The sequence below is a fragment of the Schistocerca piceifrons genome, chromosome X (assembly GCF_021461385.2).
Source record: "Schistocerca piceifrons isolate TAMUIC-IGC-003096 chromosome X, iqSchPice1.1, whole genome shotgun sequence".
Classification (NCBI taxonomy): domain Eukaryota; kingdom Metazoa; phylum Arthropoda; class Insecta; order Orthoptera; family Acrididae; genus Schistocerca; species Schistocerca piceifrons.
In genome coordinates, this window is record NC_060149.1 from 912,487,078 (window position 1) to 912,499,436 (window position 12,359).

Consider the following 12,359-nt stretch of genomic DNA (forward strand, 5'->3'; position numbering starts at 1 on the left):
GCCCCCCTAGGTGTTATTAGAGAGGAGTAGGCTATGTGCTAGTGCTGAGTTTCACCACACTCTTCACTGATCATCATTGTACAACACAAACATGACACTATGCTACACACACATCCATGAAATTCACCTACACTCAACAAATAAATGTACAACACAACTCTCATATAACCACAAGGAAAGAGACCAGTGTGCGTGGAGGAAGAACACCCTTTCCTACAGATGGATGAACACACCTCGTGGGATATCCCAGCCAACAGTACCGAATGACGTTTACATTTGTGTGTTCAGTACTGCCGGTAGATGCATATGAAAGTAAAAGTGAGACATTTCCTAGCTTTGGGAACCATAGTTTCTTCCTCAGGGAGGAGAGATGGTTAGGTTGTCGAAAGTTAAAAAGGAAGGGCATGTCACTTAGGTCCCAGTATGAGAGGTGCCCATCTGTAGTGAGGGCAAGGATAGACAAAGATCAAGGGAGAAGCATCAGTGAGAGTAGGTCAGAGATGGTGCATTAGTAACTAAAGTGTGAACTTTAGTCCAGAGATAAGGTCAGAGTGAGAGGTAAAGGTAGACTAGGGGGAAAAGGGATGAATAGTGCAATCAATAATTAAGACAGGAAAAAAGTAGTCATAGAGGGTGGGATGTATTAATGGAAATTAAGTCCAAGAGGATGTAGAGGTATGGGGATGTGGTGGAGGGCAAATTCGCATCCCTGGAGTTCAGGAAAACTAGTATCAGGTGGGAGGATAGGAATCACTCAGGTCCCTTCAGTTATACTGTTGAGCATGTTTAGCAACTAGGTACTGGGTGTCCTCAAGATAGACAGTTCTTCTTTGCCCATTCATACTCTTAGCCAATTTGACTCAACAGACCTGAGTGCTTGCTACACCACATGGGCTATTTAGATCTGCCCACCTGATACTAGTTACCCTGAACTTTGGAGACAGAAGCTTGCCCTCCAACATACCGTATTTACTCGAACCTAAGCCGCACATTTTTTCCGGTTTTTGTAATCCAAAAAACCGCCTGCGGCTTACAATCAAGTGCAAAGTAAGCAGAAGTTCTGAAAAATGTTGGTAGGCACTGCCGCAACTGACTTCTGCTGTCGAATTCATGTAGTGCTACACAGTCATGCTTTGTAGGCACAAAGATAAATACTGGCGCCAAAACCTCTGCATCAGTAAATAAATTTTTTTTTAAAAAAAAAAGGTAGAAGACGAGCTTTTTTCTCCGCCCTGAGTTTTGAACCCTGCATTGCATTGTAAGTAACCACTGCAGTAACAACAAATAGCAGTCTCTTGCCATTGTTTCGCCAATGAGACAATTCCTCCCTTTTTATTGTAAGTGGCGGTAGCGCGCACAAAAGCAAGCCATGCCGCGAGTGGCAACGGGTCGTAAGCACTCATTATAATGAATGCGACAAACAGTGCATGACACAGTACAATAATGCATTTTCAGCTTAGAGTGACGTAAACACCTGTAACAAAGAGAACGGCACTTATTAGATCAAAGCAAAATAAGCAATCGATTCAAACCAGACAAAGCACGTGAAAAAGGAAGGGTACCCGTATAAATACAGACGGAGTGCCAGACTCATAGCATTGGCTACCTGGTGAAGCTTAACTGCTAAGCTTACGACTCGAACCAAACTACTATAGCTTTATCTTCATCCATTCGACCTAAATTGTGTCTCATGTTACAATGCACCAACTTTGTTTCGATTTGGAGATGCGGTCTAAAACTTGTCTCTCCCCTTGAATTTCGAGTCTCAAATTTTAGGTACGGCTTAGATTTGGGATAATTTTTTTTCCCTTGATTTCGAGTCTCATTTTTCAGGTGCAGCTTAGATTCGAGTGCGGCTTAGATTCGAGTAAATACGGTATCTGTTCATCCTGACACATTCTTGTACTAAATCTTCTTTAACACACCCACCCATGCAGTGTGAGAATTGTGAAGGTGTTTTATGATGAATGTGTAAATAATCGACCCTCCTTTATATGTATAACGTGACCCCGACCACTTCAGTTGCAGTCTGTCAGTGATGGTGTAAACCTGTCTGCCCCACTGCTAGTTTTCACTGAGAAGTAACAATGAGCAGTGAGACTGCAATTCATCATAGATTTTCATCACAATACGGGGACAGTGTGTGTGTGTCACATAAAACTCTCTATTTGTCTGTTAAGTGGTTTGAAAGTGCCCAGACGAGTATGACATGTGAAGAGGAACAGGACGACTGTCAATGTCCACCATAGTCCAAAAGATTCAGTAAGCCCAAGAGATGATTTTAGTTGACATGCGAGTTACTATTAGTATAGTGGCGTCCTTTTGGACATCAGTCACGGTTCTTCCTAACACATCCTCCACGACCAACTCCGCTTCTGTAAGGTTTCTGCACGACAGGTACCGAGATGACTTCCTAAAAAACTAGAGATCACATGTGTTGACTTCAGCTGATGCCTGCTTGATCATTCCTACAGGGAAGGTGCTTGATCATTCCTACAGGGAAGGTGGTCCATTTTTGACTAGGATAGTTATCAGTGATGGAACATGAGTGCACCATTGTGAGCTAGGATCAAACTGCCAGAGTATGGATTGAAAAAAGAGAGGTTATACTAACTATTTTTTGGGATGCAGATGGGCATATGCTGCAAGAGTAGGGGAGAGTGTTGTGTCTTGGTACACTTTTCAGACTTTTGTCTCTAGTGAGCCCTGTACTAGAAGTTTAATATATTCCATTTGTAAATGATTGCACTCACTTATTAAGTACTGCAGTCTTTTTGTGAAATCACAAAAGTTACTCCAGGAAATTAAGGCTGTTCCAGATACAACAACATGTTCTGAGGTACAACTTGATCGTGTATCTATGAACAAATATTCTACTGAAACTTAAAACTGTTGCAATCAAGGAACAAATATCCTATTAAAATTTAAAAGCATTGCAATCAAAAAAATCTTGTCAGTACTATATTTGTCTGTTTGTTACATTATTACTCTACTGCAAACTAATAATCAGTAAGTAAAATCAGTTTAAGCAGAAGCATTGTCAAAAACCAGTTACAAGTTAAATACATTTTGAGGTGGAAACTATTGAAATGTAACACACATTTCCATTTTCAGGACAGGTAAAATTGTTTGGAAATTAAAGAAAGTCAGTTTGGAAGTATCATGTGTTCCATGGTAAAAGATGTTTTCATGTTTCAAGGTACAAGATGGTACATGTTTTGCAGAGTATGGCTTAACTGTCCACATGTTATATAAGTAGCTCTAAAAATACATATTATTTTACTCTTCATAAAATTCTGTACCTAAAGAATTAACAGTACATTCCAAATAGTTTTAATGTACTATACAGTACTTAAATGTGTAGTATGCAGAACATTTACAAAACCTCATATCTAACAAAAATAAAATTTGTAGAAAATTGCAGAAACTGCGTAGACTGAACTACTGACCAGAAAACATCATGTGGGTCTAGGTACACTATCCTCTTAAGTTCAACACTATCCCCTACATAACAGAGGGAAAAGCCATCTACAAAGAGTTTTACAGTGAATTGTCAGAAAAGAGCTCAATCCCGCGATTAACAGCAAACAATGAGGTCTGTTCTCATAGAAAGTATTGCTGTTCTACAACAAACCCACATGCACAGGGCTCACTGCACTGTTGAAACCATCAAGAAATCGGGTTTTGAACTGCTGGGACATCATCTTTACTGCCCAGATCTAGCATCCTCCAACGTTTGTCAAGTTGGGCCACTCAAGGATATGCTATGAGGTCATAAAGTTTCTTCAGATGTGGAAGTGCAGAAATCGGTGCAAAAATTACTTTGCTACCAACCGAAAACCTTCTCGGTGGGAATATGTTAGCGTGTGGACTGCTGGACACTGCATTGAAAAGAAAGGAGAATATGTTGAAAAATAATGTATGTGTCAAACCACAATTTTTTTTGTAAATACACTCCTGGAAATGGAAAAAAGAACACATTGACACCGGTGTGTCAGACCCACCATACTTGCTCCGGACACTGCGAGAGGGCTGTACAAGCAATGATCACACGCACGGCACAGCGGACACACCAGGAACCGCGGTGTTGGCCGTCGAATGGCGCTAGCTGCGCAGCATTTGTGCACCGCCGCCGTCAGTGTCAGCCAGTTTGCCGTGGCATACGGAGCTCCATCGCAGTCTTTAACACTGGTAGCATGCCGCGACAGCTTGGACGTGAACCGTATGTGCAGTTGACGGACTTTGAGCGAGGGCGTATAGTGGGCATGCGGGAGGCCGGGTGGACGTACCGCCGAATTTCTCAACACGTGGGGCGTGAGATCTCCACAGTACATCGATGTTGTCGCCAGTGGTCGGCGGAAGGTGCACGTGCCCGTCGACCTGGGACCGGACCGCAGCGACGCACGGATGCACGCCAAGACCGTAGGATCCTACGCAGTGCCGTAGGGGACCGCACCGCCACTTCCCAGCAAATTAGGGACACTGTTGCTCCTGGAGTATCGGCGAGGACCATTCGCAACCGTCTCCATGAAGCTGGGCTACGGTCCCGCACACCGTTAGGCCGTCTTCCGCTCACGCCCCAACATCGTGCAGCCCGCCTCCAGTGGTGTCGCGACAGGCGTGAATGGAGGGACGAATGGAGACGTGTCGTCTTCAGCGATGAGAGTCGCTTCTGCCTTGGTGCCAATGATGGTCGTATGCGTGTTTGGCGCCGTGCAGGTGAGCGCCACAATCAGGACTGCATACGACCGAGGCACACAGGGCCAACACCCGGCATCATGGTGTGGGGAGCGATCTCCTACACTGGCCGTACACCACTGGTGATCGTCGAGGGGACACTGAATAGTGCACGGTACATTCAAACCGTCATCGAACCCATCGTTCTACCATTCCTAGACCGGCAAGGGAACTTGCTGTTCCAACAGGACAATGCACGTCCGCATGTATCCTGTGCCACCCAACGTGCTCTAGAAGGTGTAAGTCAACTACCCTGGCCAGTAAGATCTCCGGATCTGTCCCCCATTGAGCATGTTTGGGACTGGATGAAGCGTCGTCTCACGCGATCTGCACGTCCAGCACGAACGCTGGTCCAACTGAGGCGGCAGGTGGAAATGGCATGGCAAGCCGTTCCACAGGACTACATCCAGCATCTCTACGATCGTCTCCATGGGAGAATAGCAGCCTGCATTGCTGCGAAAGGTGGTTATACACTGAACTAGTGCCGACATTGTGCATGCTCTGTTGCCTGTGTCTATGTGCCTGTGGTTCTGTCAGTGTGATCATGTGATGTATCTGACCACAGGAATGTGTCAATAATGTTTCCCCTTCCTGGGACAATGAATTCACGGTGTTCTTATTTCAATTTCCAGGAGTGTACATTGTAAAATGAAATTTGTAGGCAATTTTTGACTCCCCATCGTAATTCTTTATTGCATTATATGTTTCTCTTAGCCCGAATCTTACTTCTGACTCGGACCTAATCATTTCTGGACTGAAGCTGGCACCGTAGTTACTAATATCCACCTCTGACCTATTCTCCCTAACATTTTCCCTGCATCTTTGTTTATCCTTGTCTTCCCTATAGATGGGCCCCTCTCACTCTGGGGTGTGAGTAATCTGTCCTTCCTTTTTAACCTTCACCAACCTATCCCTCTCTCCCCTCTGAGTGAAGAACTCGTAGGTCCAAAGTTTAGGATGTGTATAACTTTCACTTTTATATGTCTGTCAGTAGTAATACAAATTTTGCCTCCTGAAGGTAAGCAGTGGCCAGAAAAAAATTATCCTACTATCTTTGTTTTCTGTCATGTGTCTTGATCTACTATTGCATAAAATCTCTTATATAACATCTTATTGAGTTTTACAAGTGTAACTTAAACTGGACTGTGTACACCAAGGAGGGAATCTGCTAGAAATTCTTTAATTTCTAAAATGAAGTCTATTTTTAAATGTTGCTTTTTCAAAACATGAGACCACAGATATCATATTTGAATGACAAAATATCTTCAGTTCATTTTAAACAGATTGGGTTTGATACCCTTTATACTGTTGCATTCTACACTGCAGAGCCAAAGAAACTGGTAAACCTGCCTAATATCATGTAGGGCCCCCGCAAGCACGCAGAAGTGCCACAACATGATCTGGCATGCATCAGCTAATGTCTGAATTAGTGCTGGCTGGAATCGACACTATGAATCCTGCAGCACTGTCCATAAATCCTAAGAGTACGAGGGGGTGGATATCTCTGAACAGCATGTTGCAAGGCATCCTGGATATGCTCAATAATGTTTATGTCTGAGGAGTTTGGTGGCCAGCGGAAGTGTTCAGACTCAGAAGAGTGTTCATGGAGCCTCTCTGTAGCAGTCCTCGACATGTGGGGTGTCACATTGTCCTGCTGGAATTTCCCAAGTCTGTCGGAGTGTACAGTGTACATGAATGGATGCAGGTGATCAGACAGGATGCTTACGTACATATCACCTGTCAGAGGCATATCTAGACGTATCAGGGGTCCCATATCACTCCAACTGTACACACCCCACACCATTACAGGGCCTCCACCGTCTTGAACACTCCCCTGCTGAGATGAAGGGTCCATGTCTTCATGTGGTTGTCTCCATACCCGTACTCGTCCATCTGCTCAATACAATTTGAACCAAGACTCGTCCGACCAGGCAACATGTTTCCAGTCATTAACAGTCCAATGTCAGCGTTGACAGGCCCAGGCGAGGTGTTGTGCAGTCATCAACGGTACATGTTTTGTTGAATGGTTTGCACGCTGACACATGTTGAGGGCCCAGCATTGAAATCTACAGCAATTTGCGGAAGGGTTGCAGTTCTTCTCTTGAGTCATCATTGGTCCTGTTCCTGCAGGATCCATTTCTGGGCGCAGTGATGTCGGAGATTTGATGATGTACCGGATTCCTGATATTCACGGTACACTTGTGAAATGGTCGTACGGGAAAATCCCCACTTCATCGCTACCTCTGAGATGCTGTGTCCCATCGCTCGTGTGCCGACTATAACACCGCATTCAAACTCACTTAAATCTTGATAACCTGCCTTTGTAGCAGCAGTAACTGATCTAACAACTGTGCCAGACACTTGTTCTCTTATATAAGTGTTACTGACTGCAGCACTGTATTCTGCCTGTTTACATATCTCTGTATTTGAATACGCATGCCTATACCGATTTATTTGGTGCTTCAGTGTATTTGTTAATTTGACAAAATGACTGAAAAATAGGAAATATCTGTAGCTTATGTCTTCACAGGATAATGTGTGTGGTGTGAACTCTTATTTTTATGTGAAGTTTTCATAAGTGTTAATCATACTGCTTCATTCAGCAAAACTTGTTGTGTACCACCAGAAAAATTATTTGGTCTTTGAAGGAGAAAAAAGCAATCTTCAAACTGCAATAAAACAGATAGTGCTCATTGCATTACTGTGACATCACCATGCTATACAGCTGTTGGCTGCAGGTGGAAAACAAACAGCCGATATGTTGTAATCTGGCAGTTTTCTCTGTATTTCACAATTTTCAGTTTATTTCACCACGTAGGCCATAAATTTTTGCTATTTTCGAATTGAACATAAAAGGAAAGAACTCTCAAAACTGCATTTTTAAGGTATAATTTGTGGCCGTACCTCAGATATCATTAGCAAAGTGACAGTCTTTTCAGTTACGTACCCCACAGTATTACTAATGGCAGAACCCACTTTTTTTCCTAATTGGTCTATTATACGACATCAAATTTTGAAATTTCTTTCTTGTCAGTTTATGGGTCTGCGGTTTGGTTACGGCAGTTGATGATGTGAATGTTGGTAAAATTGCTACCTAGGAGGAGAAGAATGAAATTCTTGCTCTGACTTCAATTTATAGCTTCTGTGCCAGTTTCTACTTAATAATCCTGTACCTTAGGAATTTTGAATGTTTCTTAGGCGAAGGTCTGTAAACTCAAAGGAGACACACCAGCTCATTTAACTGGTATAGGGTGGTGATGGTATTCAGAGTTAATGGTATTCATATTTTTGGCAGGACTGTTCCATCATATCAGCAGAAACTACTACTGGCATGACAACATCAGCACAAGTCAGAGCCAATATTGCACCCAGAATTCCAGTTAGGACCGCCAAGAACTGTTTGCTGGAAGTTGGCCTGTGTGCAAGGATTCCACCTGCCAGGAATGCCTTCACACCACATCACTGTGCAGCCCATCTGCGATAGTGCAGCAACAAATTCAGGGTGGAAGTCTCCTCGTGTGAGCTGGCTCACGCATCAGCAGTGAGCAGTTGGCCAGCTCTCGGCAAGTAGTGGAAGGGGAAAGGTGTGGGGAGGGGGGTGAGAGGTGATTGAAACAAGGCCAATCGGCACAAGAAACTGTTGTCAAGAAGTCTATTCTATGGCTGCTAATAGTTCTATGGAGATGTATTGCTTTATAGTGGCTAATTAATGCCCTCGTGGCACGTTTATTTCCTGAAAGAGTTGCATTGATGAGAAATGACAATGATTCAATAGTTACATTTCATTTAATTGGTGAGGGAAATAATATGAGGTAGTGATATTTTTTTTTCTATGGATGCCACCTTATGATGATGAATGTTGTTTTCAGACAAAGTTTAAATTGTCATCCACATGTATTTCACAGCTCTTTTGTTCACACATTAAACATGAAAAAACTGCATATGGATGAATACTACTAATTTTGCTTTTCACTAAAGTATCGGTGTCTGGGACCTCTTTCTGAGCAATCCAAATTCGAACATAGCTTTTAAATTGAAGTCTGTCAGTGAGTTTCTGTGCATAGTTTTCAATCTCTTCACTGCGGGAAAAAGTTTCTTGCACAGTTATGTAGGTCCAGACATCAACATAAGTAGCTAAGAACTTGTGAAATTTTGGAAATTTGTCTTGAAGAAACTTTTTGTACAAGTCTGTAAGACTTATCTTATTATAAAACTTAACACTCAACTGCTTGTCACATTGCAGATCTATAAGTTGTAATTGTAGCCAGGCACCCAGCACTGACATCTTGTAAATCGATATGGGTGTGTCTGATCTTCACTTTGAAGTTTCTAACCCAGCTGTAAGGCTGCTTTTTATTAATTTTAGAAGAGCTACTCTCACTTTTAAGCACTGCACCATTAAGTAAGAGTATATATGCTTGTGTTTAAAACTGCAGCGAAGTTAACATATTGTCATTCCTCTGAAGACAGAGCACAGTTTGCAGTTCCTCTGTGCTACATAGTGATATTTGACAGCCACATTTTCCTTCAAGTGCTCACTACCAAGGCAGCCAGTTAGCATGAGCACTTGTGTCTGCCTAACTGTCTCCGGAACAGACGTGCTATAGAATACGTTGCCTGTACGCATCTGACTTTTGTTGAACTTAGCCTTAACAATGCAGGATACATCCAGGGCATCTACTTTCTATTGTTATACCTGTGAAATTGGCAAGATGTGGACACGAAGCAGGGTAGTAGCAGTGCAAATATTATTTTTTGCAACATGCATCCCCAGCTGTTCATCAAGTCTCTGGGCTGGCACAAGCCTGAGACCTGTTTCTCATTGTACATGTCTGGGATATGATGAGTAGGTGTCAGATTCAGTTGGCATTGCTGTCAATTTGACCGTTCGATGACAACCGGTGGACGTAGAATGGAACACTGGGTCCCGAGATGACATCCCAGAGCTTCATGATCGCACCTGTGTACCATTTTGGGACTGCATTTTAGCTAGAGGAGACTATACAAGATAGTTACATTGTCCAATATGCATCCAAAGATGTCTGTGACAGTAAGTCATCAGGCTAGAAGTTGGCAATCAAGGGAGTCATGAATTAAACGCTTGTAGGAATAAATGTCTTGCTGTTGCATTTGTTGCTCTCTAAAGGAAACAAAGTACTCCCTGATATCACATGCATTGCAAGGAAAAAAAAATAGAAAATTGTCTCCAAACTATTATAATTATATGAACTTGTGCAGGTGGATATAACCAAGTTGATGTTGACACATTTCTGGAAAAGTCTTATTTATTCGCAAAGTTGATTTTCATGTGATGGCTTTTCCAAGATACGTGATACTCAAATCTAATTGACAGATACTCCTCGTGATATAGAATGGAGCTGTCAATAGCAATCTTTCAGCAAATCTATGGTTCCATATTAGTACATGCAAGCTTATTGAACTTCATGTGTCACAACTTCAGTATTCACATGAAACCATCTAGTCTTTTTAATGCAGAAGTTGCAAGAACTGTTGGAAGATGATGTGGGTTTGGTTACAGTATTGTTCTTTCTGGGACCACTTAAAACATGGGGTGCACAAGACAGAAATAGCAAAAACTGTTTAGTTACGATAAAGCACACACCATGTGTGTACATCAGTTCATGAAGGTACTGCCATATTGTGGTGAGAGTGCATTTCTGTAGGATAAGTGGAAACATAGCTACAGATTAGACAGAAACATTCCAAACTCCTTTTTATGAATGTTTACTTTTCTGTCAGAGGATTGCTTTCATATATAGGTTCATGTCTGTACTTTTGTTTCCTGTTTCTCACAGTAGCAGCTGTTCCTCATTATATCACACATTTAAAAAATTTTGTGAAAAGAAGATAACTCCTAGTTATTTTCCTTTAAATATTTTAATTTGAAAATGCAAAAAAATGCACTATTTAATGTGTTGTAATATAGTAATTATTGTCTTTTCTTACATTTTCTCTTAGAGTTGCAAATTGGCATTTACCACCTGCTTGTGCAGTGCTGTGTACTATATCAGTTGCCACATATCAGTAGCGATCAGGAAATTCAGCATTTGTACAAAATAGTATGATTCCGAAGCTCAGTCCTACAAACAAAATGTGGTGATATTAATTATTCATTTAGCTGTTGGAATAAGAAAAAATGTTGGGTGGATTCTCATATGCAAATTCGCTCCTCATTACTCCAAGAAAGTTTTCTTTTACATTACTATGCAGCCTAATATGCTGATGAGCCATTAAATTCTGACCACCAGATTAGTAGTGTATTGGTCCACCTTTGGAGTGCAATAGGGCTGCAGATCTGCAATAGGGCCGTCCTTCATAGGTTTCTGAAACTATGTTCACTGATATTAAACTTCCTGGCAGATTAAAACTATGTGCCAGGCTGAGACTTGAACTCTGACCCTTTGCCTTGTGTGCGCAAGTGCTCTACTTACTGAGCTATCCAAGCACAACTCACAACCCATCCTCACAGCTTTACTTTTGCTAGTACCTCGCCTCGTTCCGGCACCCAGTTTTAATTTGTCAGGAAGTTTCATATCAGTGCACACTCTGCTCCAGAGTGAAAATTTCACTCTGGAAACATCTCCCAATCTGTAGCTAAGCCATGTCTCCGCAATATCCTTCTTTCCAGGAGTGTTAGTCTTGCAAGGTTTGCAGGAGAGCTTCTGTGAAATTTGGAAGGTAGGATATGAAGTACTGATATAAGTAAAGCTGTGAGGATGGGTTGTGAGTCATGCTCAGGTAGCTCGGTCGGTAGAGCACTTGCCTGTGAAAGGCAAAGGTCCCGAGTTTAAGTCTCAGTCCGGCACACTGTTTTAATTTGCCAGGAAGTTTCACATAGAGAATTTTTTTCCCTCCACAGAAAAAGACAATGGTCGTCCCCAATTTTTGTTTTGGGTCAGTCCGAGTAACTGTCAGGCTTGTGATGACTCCATCAGTAATGGGATGATTTATCAAAACACGCATATGTAAACACAAAAAATTAAAATTTATGTACTACAAATTGAAACTAGTGAGTTGTGCTTTAAGCAAACATCAGCGCATCTGTGAGGTACGGAGAGACTTGTATGCATAAACAGGGTAATTGTTTTGCATGAAAAACCTATTGCAGTTACAAAATACCTTGTGATAATAGGAAAAATAAGTTTATGTTTTAAATGTGTAAATTATTGTATTGTTTAGCATCCTCGCTGTCACCTGTGCGAAGTTCACAACAACAACAACAACAACAACAACAACAACACCAGCAGGAGCAGCAGAAGCAGCAGCAGCAGCAACAACAACAACAACAACAAAGTTCTACGCTGCCACAACACTGTTCTCCAACAGTGTCTCGTAACTATCCTGGAAGACCACGACCCTTGCTTTCAAGTCAGGGTCGCTCAAAGATTTGTCTTTCCTCTAAGGAAGGTGTGTTCGTCAGCTTAAGTTCTTTTTAAACTTGGCAATATTGTAATTGTCCAGTTATTTTTCATCTTTTTCCATTGCTTCAAGCAGTTGCTTGCAGTACTGTAGGACATGTCAGTGTACAATTTCCTTGTCAGGCTTACATACATTTAGCGAGTTTGCCTTTGCACTGTCCTTGCTCCACACCCTGTTACTGC

General features: G+C 42.1%; 1 protein-coding gene across 3 annotated transcripts in view; it reads left to right on the forward strand.

The window, feature by feature from the left end:
- The window catches only part of LOC124722712 (TBC1 domain family member 22B), a 143,296-nt gene that overhangs the window by 56,765 nt on the left and 74,172 nt on the right, over window positions 1-12,359 (forward strand). For all 3 annotated transcript variants that reach the window (XM_047247853.1, XM_047247855.1, XM_047247854.1), the window contains exon 5: window positions 11,938-12,165. In XM_047247853.1, coding sequence (XP_047103809.1) covers window positions 11,938-12,165 — 228 coding nt within the window. The remainder of the gene's footprint in view (window positions 1-11,937; window positions 12,166-12,359) is intronic.